Source organism: Stegostoma tigrinum, chromosome 32 (genome assembly GCF_030684315.1).
Source record: "Stegostoma tigrinum isolate sSteTig4 chromosome 32, sSteTig4.hap1, whole genome shotgun sequence".
NCBI lineage: Eukaryota > Metazoa > Chordata > Chondrichthyes > Orectolobiformes > Stegostomatidae > Stegostoma > Stegostoma tigrinum.
In genome coordinates, this window is record NC_081385.1 from 11719214 (window position 1) to 11743491 (window position 24278).

A 24278-nucleotide genomic window follows, 5' to 3' on the forward strand; every position below is an offset into this window, starting at 1 on the left:
CACATACATCAGGGATAATGGGAACTGCAGATGCTGGAGAATCCAAGACAATAAAGTGTGAAGCTGGATGAACACAGCAGGCCAAGCAGCATCTCAGGAGCACAAAAGCTGACGTTTCGGGCCTAGACCCTTCATCAGAGAGGGGGATGGGGTGAGGGTTCTGGAATAAATAGGGAGAGAGGGGGAGGCGGACCGAAGATGGAGAGAAAGAAGATAGGTGGAGAGTATAGGTGGGGAGGTAGGGAGGGGATAGGTCAGTCCAGGGAAGATGGACAGGTCAAGGAGGTGGGATGAGGTTAGTAGGTAGGAAATGGAGGTGCGGCTTGAGATGGGAGGAAGGGATGGGTGAGAGGAAGAACAGTTTAGGGAGGCAGAGACAGGCTGGGCTGGTTTTGGGATGCAGTGGGGGGACGGGATGAGCTGGGCTTGTTGTGTGATGCAGTGGGGGGAGGGGACGAACTGAGCTGGTTTTGGGATGCGGTGGGGGAAGGGGAGATTTTGAAGCTGGTGAAGTCCACATTGATACCATTGGGCTGCAGGGTTCCCAAGCGGAATATGTGTTGCTGTTCCTGCAACCTCCGGGTGGCATCATTGTGGCACTGCAGGAGGCCCATGATGGACATGTCATCTAAAGAATGGGAGGGGGAGTTGAAATGGTTCGCAACTGGGAGGTGCAGTTGTTTATTGCGAACCGAGCGGAGGTGTTCTGCAAAGCGGTCCCGAAGTCTCTGCTTGGTTTCCCCAATGTAGAGGGAGCCACACCGGATACAATGGATACAGTATACCACATTGGCAGATGTGCAGGTGAACCTCTGCGTAATATGGAAAGTCATCTTGGGGCCTGGGATGGGGGTGAGGAAGGAGGTGAGGGGGCAAGTGTAACACTTCCTGCGGTTGCAGGGGAAGGTGCCGGGTGTGGTGGGGTTGGAGGGCAGTGTGGAGTGAACAAGGGAGTCACAGAGAGAGTGGTCTCTCTAGAAGGCAGACAAGGGTGGGGATGGAAAAATGTCTTGGGTGGTGGGGTTGGATTCTTTAGATGACACGTCCATCATGGGCCTCCTGCAGTGCCACAATGACGCCACCCGAAGGTTGCAGGAACAGCAACTCATATTCTGCTTGGGAACCCTGCAGCCCAATGGTATCAATGTGGACTTCACCAGCTTCAAAATCTCCCCCTTCCCCCATCGCATCCCAAAACCAGCCCAGTTCGTCCCCTTTCCCCACTGCATCACACAACCAGCCCAGCTCATCCCGTCCCCCCACTGCATCCCAAAACCAGCCCAGCCTGTCTCTGCCTCCCTAACCTGTTCTTCCTCTCACCCATCCCTTCCTCCCACCTCAAGCCGCACCTCCATTTCCTACCTACTAACCTCATCCCACCTCCTTGACCTGTCTGTCTTCCCTGGACTGACCTATCCCCTCCCCACCTATACTCTCTCCACCTATCTTCTTTACTCTCCATCTTCGGTCCGCCTCCCCCCCTCTCCCTATTTATTCCAGTTCCCTCTCCTCATCCCCCTCTCTGATGAAGGGTCTAGGCCCGAAACGTCAGCTTTTGTGCTCCTGAGATGCTGCTTGGCCTGCTGTGTTCACCCAACAGCACATGCATCAGTTGCCTGCACGGAGACATAAGTGTAAACAAGACAGGAAGTTTCAACTTACACACTTCCTTTTCATTTCTCCGTAAAGTGTCCACAAGATTTCCATGGTCTGGATCGCAGTTAAATCCACAGATTCATCTTTGCAGTTCCTACAGAAACAGGGGCAAAAACACACAGCTCAATCTAAACCAACCCAAACAAAAGCAAAGCTAAAGGAATTCCATTCCATTTTTTACACTTTGCTTGACAGTCCCGTTTTCATACCAGGCATTTACACAGCAATATATAGATGGGTGACAGCTGCGAGTGGAAAAGGCCACTGAGCCAAAAATTCAGAGGCCCAAGATAATGCCGTCTTGGCTCAGATCCCAACATGGCAGCTGGGGAAATGTAAATTTAATGAATAAAAAAAGTAGTCTCAGTGGTGGCGATCATGAAACTATCGTTGATTGTTGTAAAAATCCACCGGGCTCACTATCACTCATTTCGGAAGGTGATCTACTATCCTTACCTGGTCTGGCCTACACCTGGCTCCAAACGCATAACAATGTGGTTGACTCTCAATTCCACCACCTACCCCCCGCACACAGGTAAGAACTAACAATACTTGGAAATGAATGTATTGCTGGAACACTAACTGCACGTATACAAGTCTGTTTGAGTCAATATTTCACTTGTAAATCTTTCTGGTTTCTCCTTTTGAGCTCTAAAATAGCACAACCAGTCAATTCACTTGGGAAATGGGCAGCACACATTTCACTGATAATAGGAACTGCAGGTGCTGGAGAATCTGAGATAACAAGGTGTAGAGCTGGATGAACACAGCAGGCCAAGCAGCATCACAGGAGTAGGAAGGCTGTATCAGAGATAATAGGAACTGCAGATGCTGGAGAATCTGAGGTAACAAGGTGTGGTGCTGGATCAACACAGTTATCAGAGATAACAGGAACTGCAGATGCTGGAAGCTGTTTGGCCTGCTGCATTCATCCAGCTCTACACCTTGTTATCACACATTTCACTGGATGTGAGCAGTGCCAAAGGCCAAGCGAAGAAAAGCTCTGGTGCCTCTCCAGCCTCTTCCGAATCGCTGCTGGGATCTTCAATCACTCTGTTATATACTTTCTGAACAGTACAACACAGGATCCTCAAGCAGGTCAAGTTCTTTCCCTCTCCTCCTTTCCTGACTCCACAGTTTCCATCCATTGGGACCCAGGGCAGCAGCAGTATGTTTCACAGCTCACTGTGAGGCACCTTTTGGTGACAGCTGAAAGACAGGTGTCCCCTCAGCTAACACCCACACAGACACAACTCCAGCTATAGCTGCCGCTGTGACCTGGAAGCAGTCCAAAGAAAACTAAACCCTCATCTCACAAGGAGAAAACAAAACTGAAGAAACCCCAGGGGTTTTTCAGCCTGAAGGTGCATTCCAAGCTCTTACAGGAACCTAAGTTTCAGGTAAATGAAATCTGGCTTGTCAATTTCAAATTAATTGAGAGAGTAGGCCAAGGGAACAGGCTTGAACTATAAACAGTTCATTTAACATAGAACATAGAACATAGAACATCACAGCACAGTACAGGCCCTTCGGCACTCGATGTTGTGCCGACCTGTCATACCAATCTCAAGCCCATCTAACCTACACTATTTCATGTACGTCCATATACTTATCCAATGACGACTTAAATGTACCTAAAGTTGGCGAATCTACTACCGTTGCAGGCAAAGCATTCCATTCCCTTACTACTCTCTGAGTAAAGAAACTACCTCTGACATTTGTCCTATATCTTTCACCCCTCAATTTAAAGCTATGCCCCCTCGTGCTCGCCGTCACCATCCTAGGAAAAAGGCTCTCCCTATCCACCCTATTTAACCCTCTGATTATTTTATATGTTTCAATTACGTCACCTCTCAACCTTCTTCTCTCTAATGAAAACAGCCTCAAGTCCCTCAGCCTTTCCTCATAAGACCTTCCCTCCATACCAGGCAACATCCTAGTAAATCTCCTCTGCACCCTTTCCAAAGCTTCCACATCCTCCTTTTAATGCGGTGACCAGAACTGTACACAATACTCCAAGTGCGGCCGCACCAGAGTTTTGTACAGCTTCACCATAACCTCTTGGTTCCGGAACTCGATCCCTCTATTAATAAAAGCTAAAACACTGTATGCCTCCACAGAGGTCGAGAAATTATTCTTCATTCAAAGGAAAGATTAACACATGAAACAGAATCGGGGAGGAGGCAAAAGCACTGGGATCATGTGAAGAACAATTAGACGCTGCAAATGAGGAGCGCAGGATAGAAGAGTTAGGTGTGGGATGATTAGTCTTCTTCGCTCATAACTGCAGGTGATCAAGGGAATACAATCCACGGAGGTTTTCTCTTCCCAATGCCAGGGCCCACAGGAAAACTTCCTCAAACATACTGCTCAGCAATGAGAGGACATTAGACTGTGAGCCATCAGAGCAGCCAATCAAATCGTGTTCACTGCAGAAAGTGCGGACTTGGACCTCTAAAGTATCTTCAATGACCAAGGATCACCCCAAAGCTCTTTACAGCCAAAGAAGAATTTGGAAGTGTAGTCACTGTTGTGACACAAGGAGTCCATCAACCAAATGACACACAACAAGATCCCACAAATAGTAGCCTGATAGTAATCAGACAGAATCTATCTTGTTGCAGGGAAGGCACGTTTTGTTTTTCTTCATTCTTTTATGGATACAGGGGCTGTGGTCCATCACAGAGTCATAGAGCGATACAGCTCAGAAACAGACCCTACGGTCTAGCCAGTCCATACCGACCATGTTCCCAAACTAAACTAGTCCCACCAGTGTTGCTTGGTCCATACCCCACCGGATCTTTCCTATTCATGCTCTTATCCAAATGTCTTTTAAATGTTGTTACTACATCAACATCTATCACTTTGTCTGACAGTTCATTCCACACAAAAACCATATTCTGTGTAAAAAAAGTTGCCCCTCATGTCCTTTTTAAATCTTTCTCCTCTCACCTTAAAATTATGTCCTCTGGTTTTGAATTCGCCCATCCTAGAGCGGGAGAACCCACATCATTCACCGCATCTATGCCCCTCATGATTTTATAAACCTCAATACAATCATCCCTCAACCTCCCTCACTCCAGTGAATGAAGTCCCAGTCTATGTTTATACCCGAAACCCTCCATTCCCAGCAAGATCCTGGCAAATCTTTTCTAAGGGCAGTTGTGAATCGACCACGTTGCTGTGGGTCTGGAGGCATGTATTGGCCAGACAACGTAAGGATGGCAGGCCTCTTTCCCGAAAAGACATTAGTGAACCAGATGAGTTTCGACAACCATCGATTTAGACTCAAGGTTACAGATTTGAAATTTATGGTCTCGGTTTATTTGTTGAATTTAAGTTTCACCAGCTTCCATGGTGGGATTTGAACCTGGGCTTAGCCTGGACCTCTGGATTATTCAGTGATATTACCACAATGCCATCACCTTCCTCAACAGGGGAGAACTCTTCTGCCTTCGAAACATGTGTTGACTTGATGGGCCAAATGGCCTGCATCCGCTCTGTAGGGATTCTACGATGATGATTCTACAGTGCCATGTTACCATTTACATCCACGAGATAGGACAGAGACAGGGTCTTGGTTTCATGCCTGATTGGAGGTACAGCCCCTTAGACAGTGCAGCACTCCCACAAATATTCACTGGCAGTGCCGGCTTAGATATGGAGCTGTCTGGACAGGGGCTGCAGCCCACGACCTTTTGATTCGCAGGCGAGAGAAATCAGAAGAGAGGGAGCTACAGGCAGCTCCCCAGCAGAAAGAGAAAAATAATTTTGACATGAAACCTTAATGGAAGGTTGTTCACAGGTATCTCTCGGCAAGTGTCAGGAGATCTGCTACTTGTCATATTGAAAAAAGTATTCCAGGGGGAGATGAAATGCAACAATGGAGAGAAAATAAGCAATGGATAAAATGACAGGCTCCCCACTAGTGTTGAAACACTAACACACACTATATGCTGGCAGAATGCCAATCAGCCCACTCAATTCCTGCCTGGCAAGCTCCCAAGCCCAGAAGACTATGAAGAGGGCATTTTCCCGTAAGGCAGAGGACAAAGTCAAATGGACACAGGGTGCAGGAATGTTTTATCCAAGCTGCCAGGAAACTCTCTCAAAACTGACATGAAGCTAGTGATAGACCAGGTGTCTGCGTACAAATGGTGCCTGTGGTTTAAGAATGGAAATGAGCAAGGGAACAGACAGTGCCTAAAAAGGAGGGGATTTTTCAGTTCTCTTTTGAACACAGGGAAGTGAAAGTGAACAAGGCAGATTTCACCTGTGCTAGATGTTTGGCTACTAGCATCAGACTAATCATCTCTGGGATGGCCGTAGAATCTCAGTTCCTGGTTGCTCTCTGGGGATAAGTGCAACAAACCTCACTTGTGCTCATGGCAGGTTTCGACTCTCCCACACTGCAGAACAATCTCGGACGTGAGGTTTGGAGGCCAGATGGTTGGTGGTCCACATATAACTCCACAGAGCAGAGACCGGCTCTTTGTGACCACCCTGCCCCAGTGTTCCCCAAACGTCTCTGAATTCTGACGCCATTTTATTATCCTAAATTTGCCTTAACCCAAACAGGGAGTTGGGTGGGTGACGTGGGATAGTTGGAAGATTTAAGAGATCCGTGAAAATGGAGGATGTGATCGGAAATGGAACTGTTTAATTCACAGAGGTTTTAAGTGAAAAAGGGCCCACTTTTCCACAGGAGATAGTAAGAACTGCCGATGCTGGAGTCAGAGATAACACAGTATGGAGCTGGAGAAATAAAGCAGGCCAGGCAGTATCAGAGGAGCAGTGTTTCGGGTCGGGATCCTTCTTCAGAAAATCTTTTCCACAGGGTTTTGCAAAACATATCAACAGGTCTCAAAAAATTCAGCCAGTTGTGGCCACGTCCATTATTAAAAAATGGCTGAGAGGATGGCACAGTGGTTAGCACTGCTGCCTCAACTCGCCAGGGACCTAGGTTCGATTCCAGCCTCCGACGCCTGTCTGTGTGGAGTTTGCACATTCTCTCCGTGTCTGCGTGGGTTTCTTACAGGTGCTCTGCCTTCCTCCCACAGTCCTAAGATATGCAGGATTGGCCATGTTAAATTACCCCTAGGGTCTAGGAATGTGCAGGCTAGGTCAATTAGCTTGTGACAAATGCAAGGTTACAGGGATAGGGTGGGACGCTCTTCGGAGGGTCAGTGAAAAGTCAATAGACCAAATGGCCTGCTTCCACACTGCAGTGATTCTATGATTTAAAGGAGCCGCTCAGCTGTTGGGACTTGGTCAGAGCTCAGGATGCCAACTTTGGGAAGCCTTGCTCTACACGGAGGTTGCTTTGACTGAATCTTCCTAACACATGACCTCACCAGCTAGAAGGTCAACAACTGAACTTGCGAGCAAACATTAGCATCTCAGAGTTCCCCGTCAAGGCACACGCTGGTCTTAGTTGAACATTTAGGTGGGTGACACTCTTGCTTCCAAGCTACACGGTTCTGAGTTAAAGACCCACTCCAGGGACTGAGGGAAGGAGCTTAAACAAGGTGGGGTGGAAAAGGTGTTTCCTCTTGTGCATCAGTACAGAGCAAGGCGGGCACTGTTTTAAAATTGATGGTTGCATCAGAGAGTCTGAAGTCCAATACGACCCTTCTTTAGAACCAAAGACTCAAAACATTAACCGTAACTATCTCTATCAATGTCACCAGACCTGCCAAGCTTCTTCAGCATTCTCCATGTCTGTTTCCAATTTCCAGTATCCCACAGTACTGGATGGGCTTTCATTTGAGGAGAACTTTTGTCTGACTTTACAGCTCTGTGCCTCAGAAGAGGAGGAATGTGGAGTCACTGAATATTTTTAAGGCAGAGGTAAATAAATGGGGGGGAGGGGGTCAAATGTAATGGGGGAGATGGGAATTGAAATTCGAAGCACAGGTTAGCCATGATCTTATTGAATGGCAGAGCAAGCTGTAGGGCTAAATCGCTTATTTTGCTCCTATTGATGTATGCAATGGTAGAATCCCTACAGCATGGAAGCAGATCGTTTGGCCCATCGAGTCCATACCGATCCTCCGAAGAGCATCCCACTCGTCAACGTTTAGCCAACTTTCAACATAAAAAAACAAACTGCCTATCTAGCCATTATCGCTGCTGTGGAGTTTGCTGTACACAATTTGGTTACCATGCTCCTCACATTACATTAAGGATTACATTTCAAGCCAGATGCTATATAAATGCCAGATTTCACTTCCCTCCTACTTTCACACACAAGCATACTACAACATACTGTACGCCAGCTCATTGAGTCATGGATCACCAGGTGAAATTTCTAACTCCAGCAATGCAGCGCGTCACTGAGTAAAATCCATTCTCAAGGGCAACAAAGGAATGGACAGTAGCCATTGGTCTGGCCAGTGACAACCTGAGAATGAATAAACGAAAGGAGACAGACAACTGGCATTGTGGGAGATGACAAATTGGGTCTGGGTTTCCATCTCCTACAGTTTGTAACTTTTGTCCACCCATTGGAGAACAGTATGGAACAACTGAAAGAATTTTTCCAGGCTAATTAATAAGCTGCTCAATGCTCCTGCTATGACCAAAAGGTCCATAATCCTACTTGAACGCAAGGCCATCCAGCTCAGAGCTGCCGGTGCCTCGTCTCCTTTAGTAAGCAATCTCCAAGTGAGCTCACCAACTGGTATAACAGGGTACAAATTCCAAATTCCTCGGTACAATAAAACTGTTTGCTGTGAGGTTGCAACAGAGCCAAATTCCCAATTATCATGTTTTCCTTCAAATTCAGTCACGAACACAACATTCCAGCCAAATTGCCAGGTGTTTTGTTTTTAGGGGTGTTGTGGTTGGCTTGGTGGCAAGGGAAAGAATGTGGGGTCGAAGGATCAGACAAATGCCCATGTTTGGGCAAACCTATCTGGGATTCAGGGCCTAGTTTAGGCTGCCGGAGGTTTTGAGCTGTTACAGATCCACTGCTTCCTGCGAGGTAAGATTGACAACAAGTGAACTAAGGAAGGAGAAAAGTGCAAAGCACAAGCACATTCTGAGAATGGGCTGTGATGCATGGGCCGATCACCCTTGAAAGAATAATGACATCAGAAAATAAGAAATTGGTGCACGAGGAGGCCATATGGCTCCTTGAGCCTGGCCCTCTGGTCAATAATCTCATGGCTGATCTGACCTGACCTTAAGCAATGCAATGGCTGTGTCCCTATCTCTGGGTCAGAAGGTCCAGGTTCAAATCCCAGCTCCCACAGACAATAAGTCATAACACATTTGAGCAGGCTGATTAAAAATATCTAAACTAAGGCATAATTTTATTTTCAGGTCCTTATAGTGCAGTGGTAGTGTTACTATCTCTGAGGCAAGAGACTAGAGTTCAGGTCCCACATTTTCCAAAGGTGTCTAATAAGACCTGGGAATAGTCCAATTAGGAAATATCCAGATTAAAATAAAAAATCTAGCTAACTCAGCCTTGAACATATTTAATGATCCAGTCTCCTTTGGGGAGAGAACTCCAAACACTAATGTCCATCGGAGAGTAAATTCCTCATCATCTGTTTTTGAATGGGAGCTGCCTTATTCTAGAACTGTGTATCCCCTCGGCTAGGTTTCCTTGGGGGATGAAACTCAGCATCCGTCCTGCGAAGCCTCCCTCTGAATCTCACATGCTGGCTTTTTCACAATTTGCTCTGAGGACCAGGGCATCCACCTACACCTCCAGCAACAACCCTCCACAACTATTCTGGAGACTCCGCAAATTATAGATTAATTTCGTTAAGCGCTGGAGTGAAAGAACGTGCAGATGTTTTGTTCAATTTGTTTACTGGTTGTAAAAATAGTGGTGGATAGGAATAAAGGCTATTTGACTGAGTAGGATGGTTGGGTTTGGGGATGGGGTGGGGGGGGGGGGGGTGGGGTTATGTTCATGTGCCGAATGATCCAGGAATATATCCACCCAGAGTAAGCAACCTTGTGTATTAACAAGACAAAGAGTTGAAAGGTACGAATTTTATTTTTATTGCACAGTCATTAAGCTGGGTGTTTAATTTTAACATAAAGCAATGGGTGTGAATACTGCCGCTGGAACTCCTACACAATCTCCACGACGCTCAGGGCACAGCTCCAGCTCCTTTTGTCAACAGATTCTGAGACAACCGAGATACAGCTCCTGTCCAAGAAGGGCTGTGACAGGTTTCACAACGGCAAGGTTAGGTGAGATTTTGAAATGGGCTGGGCCTTGAACGAGCTTTCAGGATAGGACAGTGATGAGATGAATTATCTAAGGCATTGTTTAAGGGCTCACCCAATAGCTCAGTGGGCATTAAGGATGACTCCATGACAAGAGAGATAACGAGGCTTTGACTGATGCATATATTTTGTTAATCAACCTGTTCAGTGAGCAGGTGGGACTTGAGTCCAGGTCTCCTAGGCCAGAGGTAGGGACATTCTCATCGTGGAACAACAGCCTCACTTTGAGTGACGTGTGGATAACAAGGAAAGCATATCACTGCCCGGAGGGTTGACTGAATTGGATTGAAGTCACAGATAGGAACCCTGTTTTTATTTTCTTCACCTTCCCTCCTCCCTCAATTCTGATTTAAAGCCATCATCGCCCTGTTGTACAATCCCTACAGCTATCTCTTAATATTAACTTCAAGCATTTCAAGAGAAGGTTAAGGGTGAATACCATTGGGCGTATAAAATAGTAAATAGCATGGAGAAGACAAATGTGGACTGGCATTGTAAGGATTATCCTGTGCTGACATCATGTTAGCCAAGGACAGGTACATTCCATGTGGACCATCACTGCGTAAGCACTTCCCAGTCTAGATCTGAATGCCACCAATATCTGCTTTAAATGTCCCGTCCTGCCTCCTACCCTCCACGTTCATTCCCTCTACTAGTGACTCACGGTGGCAGCAGCTTGTACTACCTACAAGATCTGCTGTATAACTCATCAAGGTTCCTTCCAAACCTGTGACTTTTACCTAGAAATCCAACGGCAGCAGATGCATGGGAATACCACCACCACCTTCAGGTTCCCCTCTAAGCCACAGAACATCTTGATTTGGAGCGGTATCACTGTTCATTCACTGTCACTGGCTGAAAATCCTGGAACTCCCACCCTAACCATAATGTGGGTGTCCCTACACCACGTGGAATGCAGAGAGTTAGGAAGATGGCTCACCAACCCCTTCTTCAGGGGCAATTAGGAATGAGTTACATCTGGCCTAGTCAGCAATGCCCACATCCTGTGAGAGGAAAAAGAGAAATTCCAAACATTCATTATCTTTCAGTAAAAGTCATTCTTGCTAATGTGTCCGTTCTAAATGCAACTTTCACTAATTGAAATTCATACCCTCTGGTCTTACTTTCTGAAATAACTGGGAAGTCACATTCAGACTACAGGATGACCCAATGCATCACAAAGTCATGAAACCTAATTCTGGTCTTGAGAAACTTCAAGGCTTTCATCCCATTTCCACCAAAGATCATGACAATCCCCAGTGCAAGAGGAGCCCAATGCAGCTGTTTTGTATTCCAACTGGCATCACTTACACAGCACTTTACTGTCTTCCTTAGCTCTAACGCTTATAAAAGAGAAACAATTAAACATTTAAATAGGAAAAGGAATGTATATGTATAATGAAGCTGATTCATTATGGTTTCAGACCATAATAAAAAGAGCCGCAGAATGCAATACTAAACAAAAAACTTGAGAAATCCCACAAAAGCATTTCCTAAAAATGGGCTTTGACTTATTGAGTCACTGTTATTCAGTGGCCCTGACGTTGTCTCATGTGTGGCATTTAACATCACTATTGCTACAAAACACAATCTTCTCTGACTCAATGTGACCGATGCAATGGAAAATGCACTAATCTTTCTTAACATTTTTACAGCACAAAGAGACCATTCAAGCTGTCACAATTGTATTATCCTGCTGAATCAGTCCTGTCCTCTTAACCCCATTCCCAGATGTTTTACTAGACACGGAAGTTATTATAACAGAGAATAAAGCCTATTCATATCAGAATTTAAATGAACGGTTTTTTAAAAAAATCTGGTTTCCTTACAGCACCTTTTCCTGAAAGTACGTCGTCTTTCTTCATATTTATTAGAATGTACTAAAGGTAAAAGCTGATAACAGATTCCTCCATCATCCATGAAACATTGAAAAGTCACACACTAAACAGGAATCCTTAACACTGCATTACTAATGAGCACAGTGAGGACGAAGAATATAATTTCAAAGACTCCAGTGACTTACATTCACTGCCGTGGAAATTAGACATCAAGTGAAATTGACGCCAATTACACATGGTTATGTGTATGCAACAAATCTATAACACTGATGTCCATGAGGTCATTTCCACATCATCACCAACGTCATTCTAGTGGTTTAAAGTGAATCTCAGGGTTTGAGTGCAAGCTCTTACTTATTCAATGATTTTCTGTTTTTTTTTATTCATTCACAGGATGAGGGCATCACAGGCCAGGTCAGGCCAGCACTTATTGCCTATCCCTAATTGTCCAGAAGGCAGTTAAGAGTCGACCACAGTGCTGAGAGTCTGGAGTCACATCCAGGCCAGGCCAAGTATGTTTTCTTCCCGAAAAGACATTAGTGAACCAGATGGGTATCTTCCCAACAATTTGCAATGGATTCACAGTCATCATTAGATTCATAATTCCAGACATTTATTGAATTCAAATTTCACCAGCTGCTGTGGCGGGATTCAAACTCTGGTCCCCCGAATGTTACGTGGGTCTCTGGATTAACACCCCAACGATAATACCAGTAGGTCATTGCCTCCCCCGAGACTGTAAGCTGAAACAACCTCAAGAGTGCAATCCTCTGGAGTAGTGTTGAATCATTGACAGCAACTCCTGGATTTCCACAATACTCTACATCCCAAAGATGCTGTCAGTTACAGAGAAGAAATGATGGAGAACATTAATAATGTCAATCTGGGTCATGGCTCTCTTTAATGTGCTGTGTATTTTTATATTGAAAAATAACTTACACTTTTTTACTGAGCAGCAGTCCTTCCTGGGCCCACTTGAGGTATCTTGTTGGCTCATGGTGCTGACTGAAGAGAAGCTCATTAAATACATTTATAAAAGTGAGGTGACAGTGTTGCAAATAACGCTCTGATGTCATCTTGCACCAGTCAGAAGCCATCTCTTCTAAAGGGACGAGAAAACATGGGAAAAGTTGAAACACCAACAGGGTGTGAAAAGAATGACTTTTATGTTCACCATTTGACTCTTAAATGACATATTAATATTTACCATATGTTAATCTTTAACATCACCATATTATCAGAGATTTATGTTTTAAGCATCAAAATTGGCAACTTAGATGCTCACACTTGCTCTCAATCATTGCAATTACAATATGTTCATTTTGGAACCACATTGAGTTAGAAAGAATTGTACAACAATAGTCTCAGCTACTTTGTATGCTTCTACCACACAACAGTCTGTGTCTGCAGTAGGCAGTCAAACACAGCATCTCCTCCTCCAGAATTAAATTTGCAGTGGCCTGCATTCTGAGGCAAAAATTCAGGGCACAATATAATCCTTCAGGTTCAATTTTATCTGACACACTGTAGACTTTGGCTTATTGATAAAATAAAGCACTGGAGGCTCAATTATTTAGTTGTTTGCAGTCTGCCTGGAAACTGCAGTATGCACACCAGAGAACTGTTGCAAACTGTTGCACAGAACAGTCAACTGAGAATACGGTGCAAGCAAACACACGAATACAAATCAGAAAAATTGTTGTTGAATTTACTATGCGATTTGAATCGCCCACAATAGCTTGGTTCTTCCTCCTACATCATTAACTCTGGCATTTTGGAACAATTGATCGTTGGCCCCTCCTCTTTCTCATGCATGCACTGCCCTTCACCCTAAAGTTAGTTGTTGAGTGTGTAGAGATAATGGGAACCTCAAATGCTGGAGAATCCAAGATAACAAAGTGTGGAGCTGGATGAACACAGCAGGCCAAGCAGCATCTCAGGAGCACAAAAGCTGACATTTCAGGCCTAGACCCTTCATCAGAGAGGGGGATGGGGAGAGGGTTCTGGAATAAATAGGGAGTGAGGGGGAGGCGGACCGAAGATGGAGAGTAAAGAAGATAGGTGGAGAGAGTATAGGTGGGGAGGTAGGGAGGGGATAGGTCAGTCCAGGGAAGACGGACAGGTCAAGGAGGTGGGATGAGGTTAGTAGGTAGGAAATGGAGGTGCGGCTTTAGGTGGGAGGAGGGGATAGGCGAGAGGAAGAACAGGTTACGGAGGCGGGGACGAGCTAGGCTGGATTTGGGATGCTGTGGGGGGAGGGGGAGATTTTGAAGCTCGTGAAGTCCACATTGATACCATTGGGCTGCAGGGTTCCCAAGCGGAATATGAGTTGCTGTTCCTGCAACCTTCGGGTGGCATCATTGTGGCACTGCAGGAGGCCCATGATGGACATGCCATCTAAAGAATGGGAGGGGGTGTTAAACTGGTTCGGGACTGGGAGGTGCAGTTGTTTATTGCGAACCAAGGGATTGACACCCCCAGCGGTTGCTAAGTGATCAGTCCGTACAGCATGGAACTAGAGGAACACGGCAGGTCAGGCAGCATCAGAGGAGCAGGAAAGTCGACATCTTGGGCCTAGGCCTTCATCAGAGTCATGACTCTCCTATCCCTCTGATGATGCCTGACCTGCTGTGTTCCTCCAGCTCCATGCTATGTCGACTTGGACTCCAGCATCTGCAGTTTTTGCTATTTCCTTGCTTAGTGATCAGACTGCTTCACTGACACCCAGAAATGGGTGAGCAGAAATTTCTTCTAATTAATGTTGGGAAGACTGATTACATTGTTTTTACACATTGCTAAGCTCTATTCTTTAGCTACTGACTTCAGCTTTCTGCTTGGCAACTGTCCGACGTTAAACCAGAGATAATAGGAGCTGCAGATGCTGGAGAATCTGAGATAACGAGGGGTCGAGCTGGATGAACACAGCAGGCCAAGCAGCATCTGAGGAGCAGGAAGGCTGACGTTTTGGGCCTGGACTCTTCTTCAGAAATAGCGGAGGGGAAGGGGTTTCTGAAATAAATAGGGAGAGAGGGGGAGGCAGATAGAAGATGGATAGAGGAGAAGATTGGTGGAGAGGAGAAAGACCGGTCAAACAGGTGGGGATGGAGCCAGTAAAGGTGAGTGTAGGTGGGGAGGTAGGAAGGAGATAGGTCAGTCCAGGGAGAATGGACAGGTGAAGGGGGAGGGATGATGTTAGTAGGTAAGAGATGGAAGTGGGGCTTGAGGTGGGAGGAGGGGATAGGTGGGAGGAAGAACAGGTTAGAGAAGCAGGGATGAGCTGGGCTGGTTTTGGGATGCAGTGGGGGGAGGGGGGAGATTTTGAAGCTTGTGAAGTCCACATTGATACCATTGGGCTGCAGGGTTCCCAAGCAGAATGAGTTACTATTCCTGCAACCTTCAGGTAGCATCATTGTGGCACTGTGGGAGGCCCAGGATGGACACGTCATCTGAGGAGTGAGAAGGGGAGTTGAAATGGTTTGTGACTGGGAGGTGCAGTTGTTTAGTGCAAACCAAGCGTAGGTGTTCTGCAAAGCGGTCCCCAAGCCTCCGTTTGGTTTCCCCAATTTAGAGGAGGCCTTGACCTGTCAGTCCTCCCTGGACTGACCTATCTCCTCCCCACCTACACTCACCTTTACTGGCTCCGTCCCCGCCTCTTTGGCCTGTCTGTCTCCTCTCCACCTATCTTCTCCTCTATCCATCTTCTATCCGCCTCCCCCTCTCTCCCTATTTATTTCAGAACCCCTTTCCCCTCCCCCATTTCTGAAGATGGGTCTAGGCCTGAAACGTCAGCCTTCCTGGTCCTCTGATGCTGCTTGGCCTGTTGTGTTCATCCAGTTCTACATGGTGTTAAACTAGTCTATGTTTGCAGCCTTGTTGTCATATTTAACCTCAAGATAGTATGGTCACCATACAGCTATACCACCATAAAGCCCAGTTAAGGACAAAGAACAGTACAGCACAGGAACAGTCCCTTCCACCCTCCGAGCTTGCACCAACACATTTTTCGCTTCCATGCTAAAACTATCTACACATAGAGCTCTATTCCCTTCCTTTTTTATATTTGTCTAGGTGTTTCTTGAAATGCTACTATTGTGTCTGCTTCCACCATGGCCTCTGGCAGCGCATTCCAGGCAGTCACCACCCTTTGTGTGAAAAACTTGCCTCGTATATCTCCTTTAAACCTTGCCCCTGGCACCTTGAACCTGTGTCCCCTAGTAATTGACCCTTCCACCCTGGGAAAAAGCCTCATACTTTCCACTCTACCCATGCCATTCACAATCTTATAAACTTCTATCAGGTTGTCCCTCGACCTCCTGTGTTTCAGTGAAAACAAATCTAGTCTAGCCAACTTTTCTTCAGTTAAAATCCCCCCCACTAGCTGACATCCTGGTAAACATTTTCTAGAAGCTCTCCAAAGCGTCCACATCCTTCTGGTTGTGCAGTGACCAGAACCATATGCAACATTCCAAGTGGGGCCTAACAAAAGTTCTATAAAGCTGCAGTGACTTGCTTATCCTTATACTCAATTCCCCTTCCAATGAAGGCAAGCACGTCTTGGGCCTTTTTAACTCCCTTAACCACCTGTGCTGCCAACTTCAGTGATCTGTGGACCTGCACATCCAGATCTCTCTGCATATCAATACTGCTAAAGATTCTGCCATTCACTGTATAATTTTTACCTATAATAGATCTTGTAAATGCATCACCTCACATTTGTCTGGATTAAACTCCATCTGCTATTTTTCTGCCTATGCCTCCAACTGATCTATATCCTGCTGTATCCTTTGACAATCCTCCTCACCATCCGCAACTCCACAATATTTGTATCATCTGCAAACTTACTAATTAGACCAGTCACGTTTTCTTCCGAATCATTCATGAAGGCCACAAACAGAGGTCCCAGCACTGATCCCTGTGGAACACAACTAGGCACAGGCCTCCATTCTGAAAATCATCCTTCCACCGCTACCCTCTGTCTCCCATGATTAAGCCAGTTCTGTATCCATCTTGCCAACTCACCCCTGATACTACATGACTTCATTTTTTGTACCAGTGTGCCATGAGGGACCTTAACAAAGACTTTGCTGAAGTCCATGTAGACACGATAGAACATAGAACAATACAGCACAGAACAGGCCGTTCGGCCCTCGATGTTGCGCTGACCTGTGAACTAATCTAAGCCCATCCTCCTACACTGTCCCATCATCATCCATATGCTTATCCAAGGACTGATTAAATGCCCCTAAAGTGGCTGAGTTAACTAACTGTCCCTCAATTATCTTCATCAAACCCTCAAAAAACTCAAAATCGAGTTAGTGAGGCATAACTTCCCCTGCACAAAAACATGCTGTCGATCACTAATACATCCATTTGCTTCTAAATATGTATAGATCTTGTCCCTGAGAATCTTTTCTGATAATTTCCCTACCACTGATGTGAGACTCACAGGCCTGCAATTTCCAGGATTATCCCTGCTACCCTTCTCAAACAATGGGACAGCGTTAGCTCTTCTCCAATCCTCTGGGAGCTCACCTGTGGCCAAACAGGATACAAAGATGTCTGTCAATGTTGTTATTTCCACCTTGGTAACATCACATGATTTCACCACCCCCACTTTAGCTCATCTGCTGCCAAAACTCTTTTTCCTCATTTCATTCCCTCTATACTTTGCTGTTTTATCATACTCCTGACTCATCACCAATATTCTACTCTTCATAACATTCAGGCAAGCCAAAGCACAATGGCGCATCTTTACTTCCACAGGTTGCATTCACTTAGTGCCCCTGCACTCACTGTCAACACCTTGGATTTTAAAAATGAATTGAATTGAAGTGAATCATTTATTGTCAACTGTGTTCAATGTAAAACTACAGTGAAAAGTGTGTACCTTCGCCGTACATACACGGTGCCATTCACAGTAACTTAGAATAAGAAAAGAAAAAAAATAGCTTGAGAGAGCCCAGCTTTCCTTTCTACTGCTGCAGTTCCCCCTCCAGGCTTTCTAGCCCTCATGCTGGTTTTGAAATTTCTTCATGGCCTCATCTCTTCCCACCTTTGTAATCTCTTCCAGGTCCAGAAGCCTCCAAGATATCTGCTCCACTAACTCTGGTCTCTGGAGAATTCCTGATGTTAATCACTCCACCAATACCTGCAGTTGCTTCAACCCACTAAGCTCTGGAAGTCTCTCCACTCCACCTTGCCTTCCCCCTTCAAAGATATTTCTTAAAAAAAACTTGCCTTTGTAACACTCCAGCAAAGTACCTTGAGATAATGTATTGACACCGAGTAGAAATTGTTGTTGTTGATATAAAACTGAACCTCACCGGCCAGAGCTCTTTCAGGCATCATCCTTACCTACATGAGGTGGCACTGTGGTTAGCAATGCTGCCTCACAGCACCAGAGACCTTGGTTTGGTTCCAGCCTTGCGTGACCGTCTGTGTGAAGTTGGCACATTCTCCCAATGTCTGCATGGGTTTTGGTTTCCTCCCACAGTCCAAAGATGTGCAAATTATTTGGATTGGTCATGGTAAATTGTCCCAAAGTGTCCAGGAATATGCAGGCTAGGTGAATTAACCATGGGAAATGCAGGATTACAGAGGTATGGTGAGGGGAGGGGTGGTAGGTCTGTTTGGGATGCTCTTTGAAGGGGCAGTGCAAACTCGATGGGCCAAATGGCCTCTTTCCAAACTGTAGGGATTCAATGATTCTAAATGAAGAATGGACTTTACAAGCAGTGACTGGGTGGTCTTGGACCTTGTGAAGCAGTGTGTAGTTCCACACCTCTGGACTACAGCCTATGGCTTCAAGCCCCATCTCAAATTTGAAAGGCAACCAAACACACCAATCCATAAATCCATCCAAGGTGCCTCCAGCAGGAGCAGGAGAAACTCCTGGAAATTCTACCACCACATGTTAGTTGCAGCTCAACAGCCTCTCAATAATGAAATATTTTCACACAAAAACACACACAGACAGACGCACACACACATGTTAAAGACAACACCTTGAGCAGCATTTAAAGGGCTACAGTCACAGAAGAATGGGCTTCAATATGGCAGCTGCGAGCAATCAGAAAAGGAGTAATACACTTTATAATAATTAAAACAGATATCCAAAAATATTTTTTTAAATACTTACCAATTGATATTGAAGACCTCATGGTCACAGATTTCTGTAATTAAAAGGTTCTAAGTCAGAATGTTGCATTCAAAATTGATAATGTCTTTACTCGCACTATTTGTAACAAACAACTTTTAACTTTACAAAATGTTTCCTGAAATAACCGTAAAACTACGCAAACACACTTTGGTATGTGTTAGGCAACAGGGCAGGGTGATGGAGTGGTTAAGGAGGACATAGGGCACTTGCCATTATTAGTCGAGGCTAGAATACAAGAGTTGTGAGATTATGATGGAGCTGTATAGCACATTAATGAGGCCACAGCGGGAGTACTGTGTGCAGCTCTGGTAACCACACAACAGGAAGGACATTAGTGCACTGGAGAAGATGCAGAGGAAATTCACAGAATGTTGCCCAGCGATGATGTGAGGTTACAATGGTTAGGGCTGTTTTCCTTGGAGCAAATTGAAAAGTATTAAGGGCATGGCTAAGGTCAATATGAATAAATTTTTACTGTTAGAGGCCGGTCAATCACCAAAGATCATAGATCTAAGATAAAGGGCAAGGGGCCTAGAAGGGATTTAGGAATCTTTTTTTCCATCCAGAGAGTAATGAGTATCTGGAACTCATAGTTTGAAAGTTTGGTCAAGGCAGGAATCCTTATAAACACTCAAAATGACATAGCATAAAAGGCAATGGACCAAATATAAGGAAATGGGCTTACGAATAGATAGGTGCTTGACAACTGGTGCAGACTCAATAAACTGAATGTCCTCATTCTGTGCTGTAATACTGTATGACTCCATACCCATTATAACACACACACATAAGATCCTGAAAGTGGCACAAGATGTTGCTTATTGGTTTTCACCCCAAATGGTTCCGTGAGCTAGCAATATCATGCGAGAGGAAGTAGAACATTGTATGCTGCTGGTGGTAGTCGTAATAATGACACAAGGGTAAGTCACTATAGTCCTATTAGGACTGCACTGTCATTAGAGAGGATTGACTGGTGGTGGTTTAACCAGAGGATCACGACACCTTGGGCAAGGGGAGAGGTTCACGCTAACCTCAGCCATTGCAGGAATTGAACCATGCCATTGGCATCACACTGCATTGCAAACCAGCTGTCCAGCCAACTGACCAAACTAACTTGAGATCCTGGCTTTTTTTATTCATTCATGCTATGCAGCATTTATTGCCCAATTGTTCAGAGGGCAGTTAAGAGTCAACCACATTGCTAGGGGTCTGGGATCACATGTAGGCCAGAACAGGTAAGGATGGCAGTCTCCTTCCTTAAAAGAACATTAGTGAACCAGATGGGTCTTTTAAAAGAATCGACAAAGGTTTCATGATCATCATTAAACTCTTAAATTCTAGATATTTATCCAATTCAAATTCTACCACCTGCCATGGCGGGATTCAAACCCAGGTCTCCAGAACAATATCTGGGTCTCTAGATTAAGTGTCCAGTGATTATACCACTGGACCATCGCCTCCCCTGAATGGTACAAAAAATTAAAACTAACTCTACAGTGCATGTTTGAGGGAGTGCTGCACTGTTGGAAATGTTACCCTTCAGATGAGATGTTAAACCTCAATGTCTACCTTTTTAGGTAGACATTAAGATAATCTTAAGGGACTATTTTGAAGAAAAGCAGGCAAGTTCTCCCTAGTGAGCAGTTTTGGGCCCATTATCGAAGGAAGGATATGCTGGCTTTTGGAGGGGACCAAGAAGAACACAGAACGTAGAACAGTACGGCACAGTACAGGCCCTTTGGCCCACGATGTTGTGCTGACCTATTCTCCTACTCTAAGATCAAACTACCCAGCATTCCCTACATTTTACTATTATCTTAGATCTATTACCTTTGGTAATTGACTTGTCCCTAACAGTAATACTATCCAAGAGTCGCTTAAACGTCTCTAATGTATCTGACTCTACTACCATCACATCTCACACACCCACCACTCTCCGGAGGAGACGTCCAGAAGAGGTTTGCAAGAATGATCCTGGGGATGAAGGGCTTGTCATATAAGGAGCAGCTGAATCTCTGGGTCTGCATTCAATGGAATTTAGAAGGACGAGGGGAGTTCTCATTGAAACTTACAGAATGCTCAGAGGCCTAGATAGAGTGGACATGAAGATGTTTCCACTAGTAAGAGAGACGAGGGCCAGATGGCACAGCGTCAAGTTGAAAGGACGACCCTTTAGAACTGAAACAAGGAGGAACTTCTTCAGCCAGAGGGTGGTAAATCGTTGGATCTCATTGCTGCTGAGGGCTGTGTAGGCGAAGGCACTGAGCATCTTCAAGATAGAGACTGACAGATTCTTGGTAAGAAAGGGGGTCAAGGGTTGTGGGGAGAAGGCGGGAGAATGGGGTTGACAAACCTATCAGGCATGATTGAATGGCAGAGAAGAGTCTATAGGCCAAATGGCCGAATTCTGCTTCTATATCTTATGGTCTCTTACAGTGCCTTAGCTGACATTAACATCTGACATCAAACAACATTACAATAACAAACTATGATCATTAACACATTGCTACTTGTGGGATCTTGCCGTGAGAAAATTGGCTGTCATGTTTTTACAGTGATTACACTTCAAGAGCAGTTAATTGTCTATAAAATGCTTTGAAGCAACCTCAGGGTGTGAAAGGAGCTATATAAATGCATCTTTCTTTTAATAAAAGAGAGTGTATCTTGACAGCTCCAACACAAAAATCACATGATGTTAACTGCCCAGTCAGGCCTAAACTAGGTGAGTTTCACCAAGGCAGATATCAAGCTGGTCTTCATGAGTAATTACAATTCCTGAATCACTCAGCAGAAATCCCTGCAAAGAGTGTGCTTGGAAAGTGAATGAGTAAAGGATCAGATTCAACTGTGATACCCACTGTCAAGGCTGACATAATGAATCATGTTCATCTTAGCAAGGTTCTGAGATTGGTGCTGCTTGTAAAACCATATTCCCTGTAGAAGGGTTAACCCCAGTAGGAAAGAAAATTGGCAAGATAAAAAAAAGCAAACCATTCCTCCTAAATCTCTATTACGGGCATTCATCCAATTAGATTTTTAAAAAGCCTTTATTTTTAAAAGCCAAGTAACCAAGGTCTGCTAAAGATAAAACCTTCAGTTGAGAGCTTTCAACTAAGCAAATCTAAATGAATACATGTTATGCATTAATTTCCATTTTATACATCCACAATCAATTACAAACAGCATTATAACTGCAATCAAAACATGGAGAACATAGAAGGTTGAGACTGGATGTTAAGTACTTTCCAAAATAACATTTTTCAACATTTCTTCAGTTGATTTGTAAACAAGGGTTAGATCTCCAGATGCTTCTTATTCAGGTTTCGGACATAAAATCAAAAGGACAGTGATTCAATTGATTTATCTGTGATTCATCAATTATCATATTGATGGGCAAATTACTACTTCTTGATCTGGGGGACATGGTTTTCTATGTTTTGCTGAACATAGAACATAGAACAATGCAATGCAGAACAAGCCCTTCAGCCCTCGATGTTGCGCCGACCTGTGAACCAATCTAAACCCATCCTCCTACACTGCCCCATCATCATCCATATGCTTATCCAAAGACTGTTTAAATGCCCCTAATGTGGCTGAGTTAACTACATTGTCAGGCAGGGCATTCATCACACCCGATTGGGCTGAATGAACTGTTTCTGTGCTGTATGTTCATAATAAAGCTGCTCACCAGGCAAGCATCTCTGTTAAAAGTGTATGCAGAGATATCAGATTAATTTTGGATGGCATGTCAAAAAATACTCCTGACTGAAGGAGTAATGTAAGGAATGATAATCCCACATGGACCACAGGCATCTCTCTCCATTAAAGAGAAACAATTGGTTATTAATACTTTTAGAGTATCCATTCCTTTAATGTGAGGTAAGGTAAGGAGGCAGGGCCTGAATGAGCTACCACAGCCATTACAGGGAATTAAACCACGTTGACTTTATCATGAACTACAACTCTGGCTATTCGGCCAATTCAGCTAACTGCCCCTCAGCGAAATAATTAGGGGGTCACCAGTGCTTCTGCACCCAAGCCCGGGTTGGTATCCTCTGCTCTCAGGTCATGAAAATATACCAAGGAAAACTTTCATCATCCAGTGATGCACAAGACAGGAAAGAAAACAAGAGTTGGCTCTGCTTCTGTAACTTGCATCTCTTTTGCACAGGTTACAAGCCTGTCCCCAAAGAGAGGATAAACACAATGCCACTTCAAGCATGAATCAGCTGGAGGACATTCCCACTCGCACAGCCTGCTGTCAAGACTTGCAGGTTACCAATCAACCTTCCTGGTCATCTGGTTATGAACTCACCTTCCCTGACTATCAAGTCCTGGAGTGGGACTCAAATGTGGTACTTCTAGCTCAGAAGCAGAGACATTACTGACTCTGTCCCCATGGCCACCCAAGACTCAGACCTTGCAAAAATCTAGCTTTTCTTTTATCCCTCACAAAATGCACATAGCCAAAGAAATGTTTTTGAAGTACAATCACTATTGTAAATGAGGCAAAACCAATAGGCAGCTGGGGTTACAACCCCCAACAAACTGCAATGAGATCAATGACCACATCGTCTGGTTTATTGGTACCGGTTGTGAAAATTGAGCAAAACTACTCTGCGTTATTTTTGCAAAAAGTCGATATCTTTTACATTAAAAATGACTCTGGGTCAGGGAACATCTGTGAAGAGAAGCAGAGTTACCATTTCAGTTGAGTAGCCCACCATCTGTCTAAACTGCTGAGCTTTCCCAGCCGTTTTTTTTTGGTCTTTACTTCAGGTTTCCAGCAGCTGTAGTATTTTGCTCATGGAAATCATTTACTTTCTGGGTGTAACACCTCATCCAAAAACGACAGCGTAGCATGTACTCAGTACTGCATTGGAGTGAAAGCCCAGATAAGGTACTCAAGATCTGCAGGGAGGCTTAAACCTACAACCTTCTGTCTCAGAAATAACCGTGTTCCAGTGTGGAAGGCTTAGAACAAGATAGTGAATGACTCTGATTGTGAATTACTACTTAGCTTTATTCTGATGGAACTGTCACTAGGATGAGGTAATAGTTTATTTGCATTTATGTCCACTCGCAAGCAGGAATGATCATACGAGTAGGAAATCACGTGCAGCAATGAAATTTAGGAAAAGTTACAAGTGTTAAGCCACTTGCCCCAGCCTGGGATGGTTCACTTCATTCAAAAAGGAATGAAATTCTCAAGGATTGGGAGTATATGCATCAAAACAGTGCGAGGAAAATATCTGACATTTTATTTTGTGTCCAATCTGACCAGTTTGGCACAACAGCACCCCATGTTCCTGGTGAGTGGCCTGGCTCAGAAGTTCCAAATGGAAAAAGACTAGGCCTCCATACAAATAACAATG

General features: G+C 44.7%; 1 protein-coding gene across 4 annotated transcripts in view; it reads right to left on the minus strand.

Moving 5' to 3' along the window:
• LOC125466869 (E3 ubiquitin-protein ligase TTC3-like) overlaps positions 1–24278 on the minus strand; it is a 127799-nt gene that overhangs the window by 102034 nt on the left and 1487 nt on the right. For all 4 annotated transcript variants that reach the window (XR_009442873.1, XM_059639115.1, XM_059639114.1 and 1 more), the window contains exons 2-4: positions 18883–18916; positions 12684–12846; positions 1663–1750 (exon numbers count right to left, since the gene is read on the minus strand). Coding sequence is in view for 3 of the 4 variants with exons in the window: in XM_059639114.1 (XP_059495097.1) it covers positions 1663–1750; positions 12684–12846; positions 18883–18916 (285 nt within the window). In the remaining variant the exon portion in view is untranslated. The remainder of the gene's footprint in view (positions 1–1662; positions 1751–12683; positions 12847–18882; positions 18917–24278) is intronic.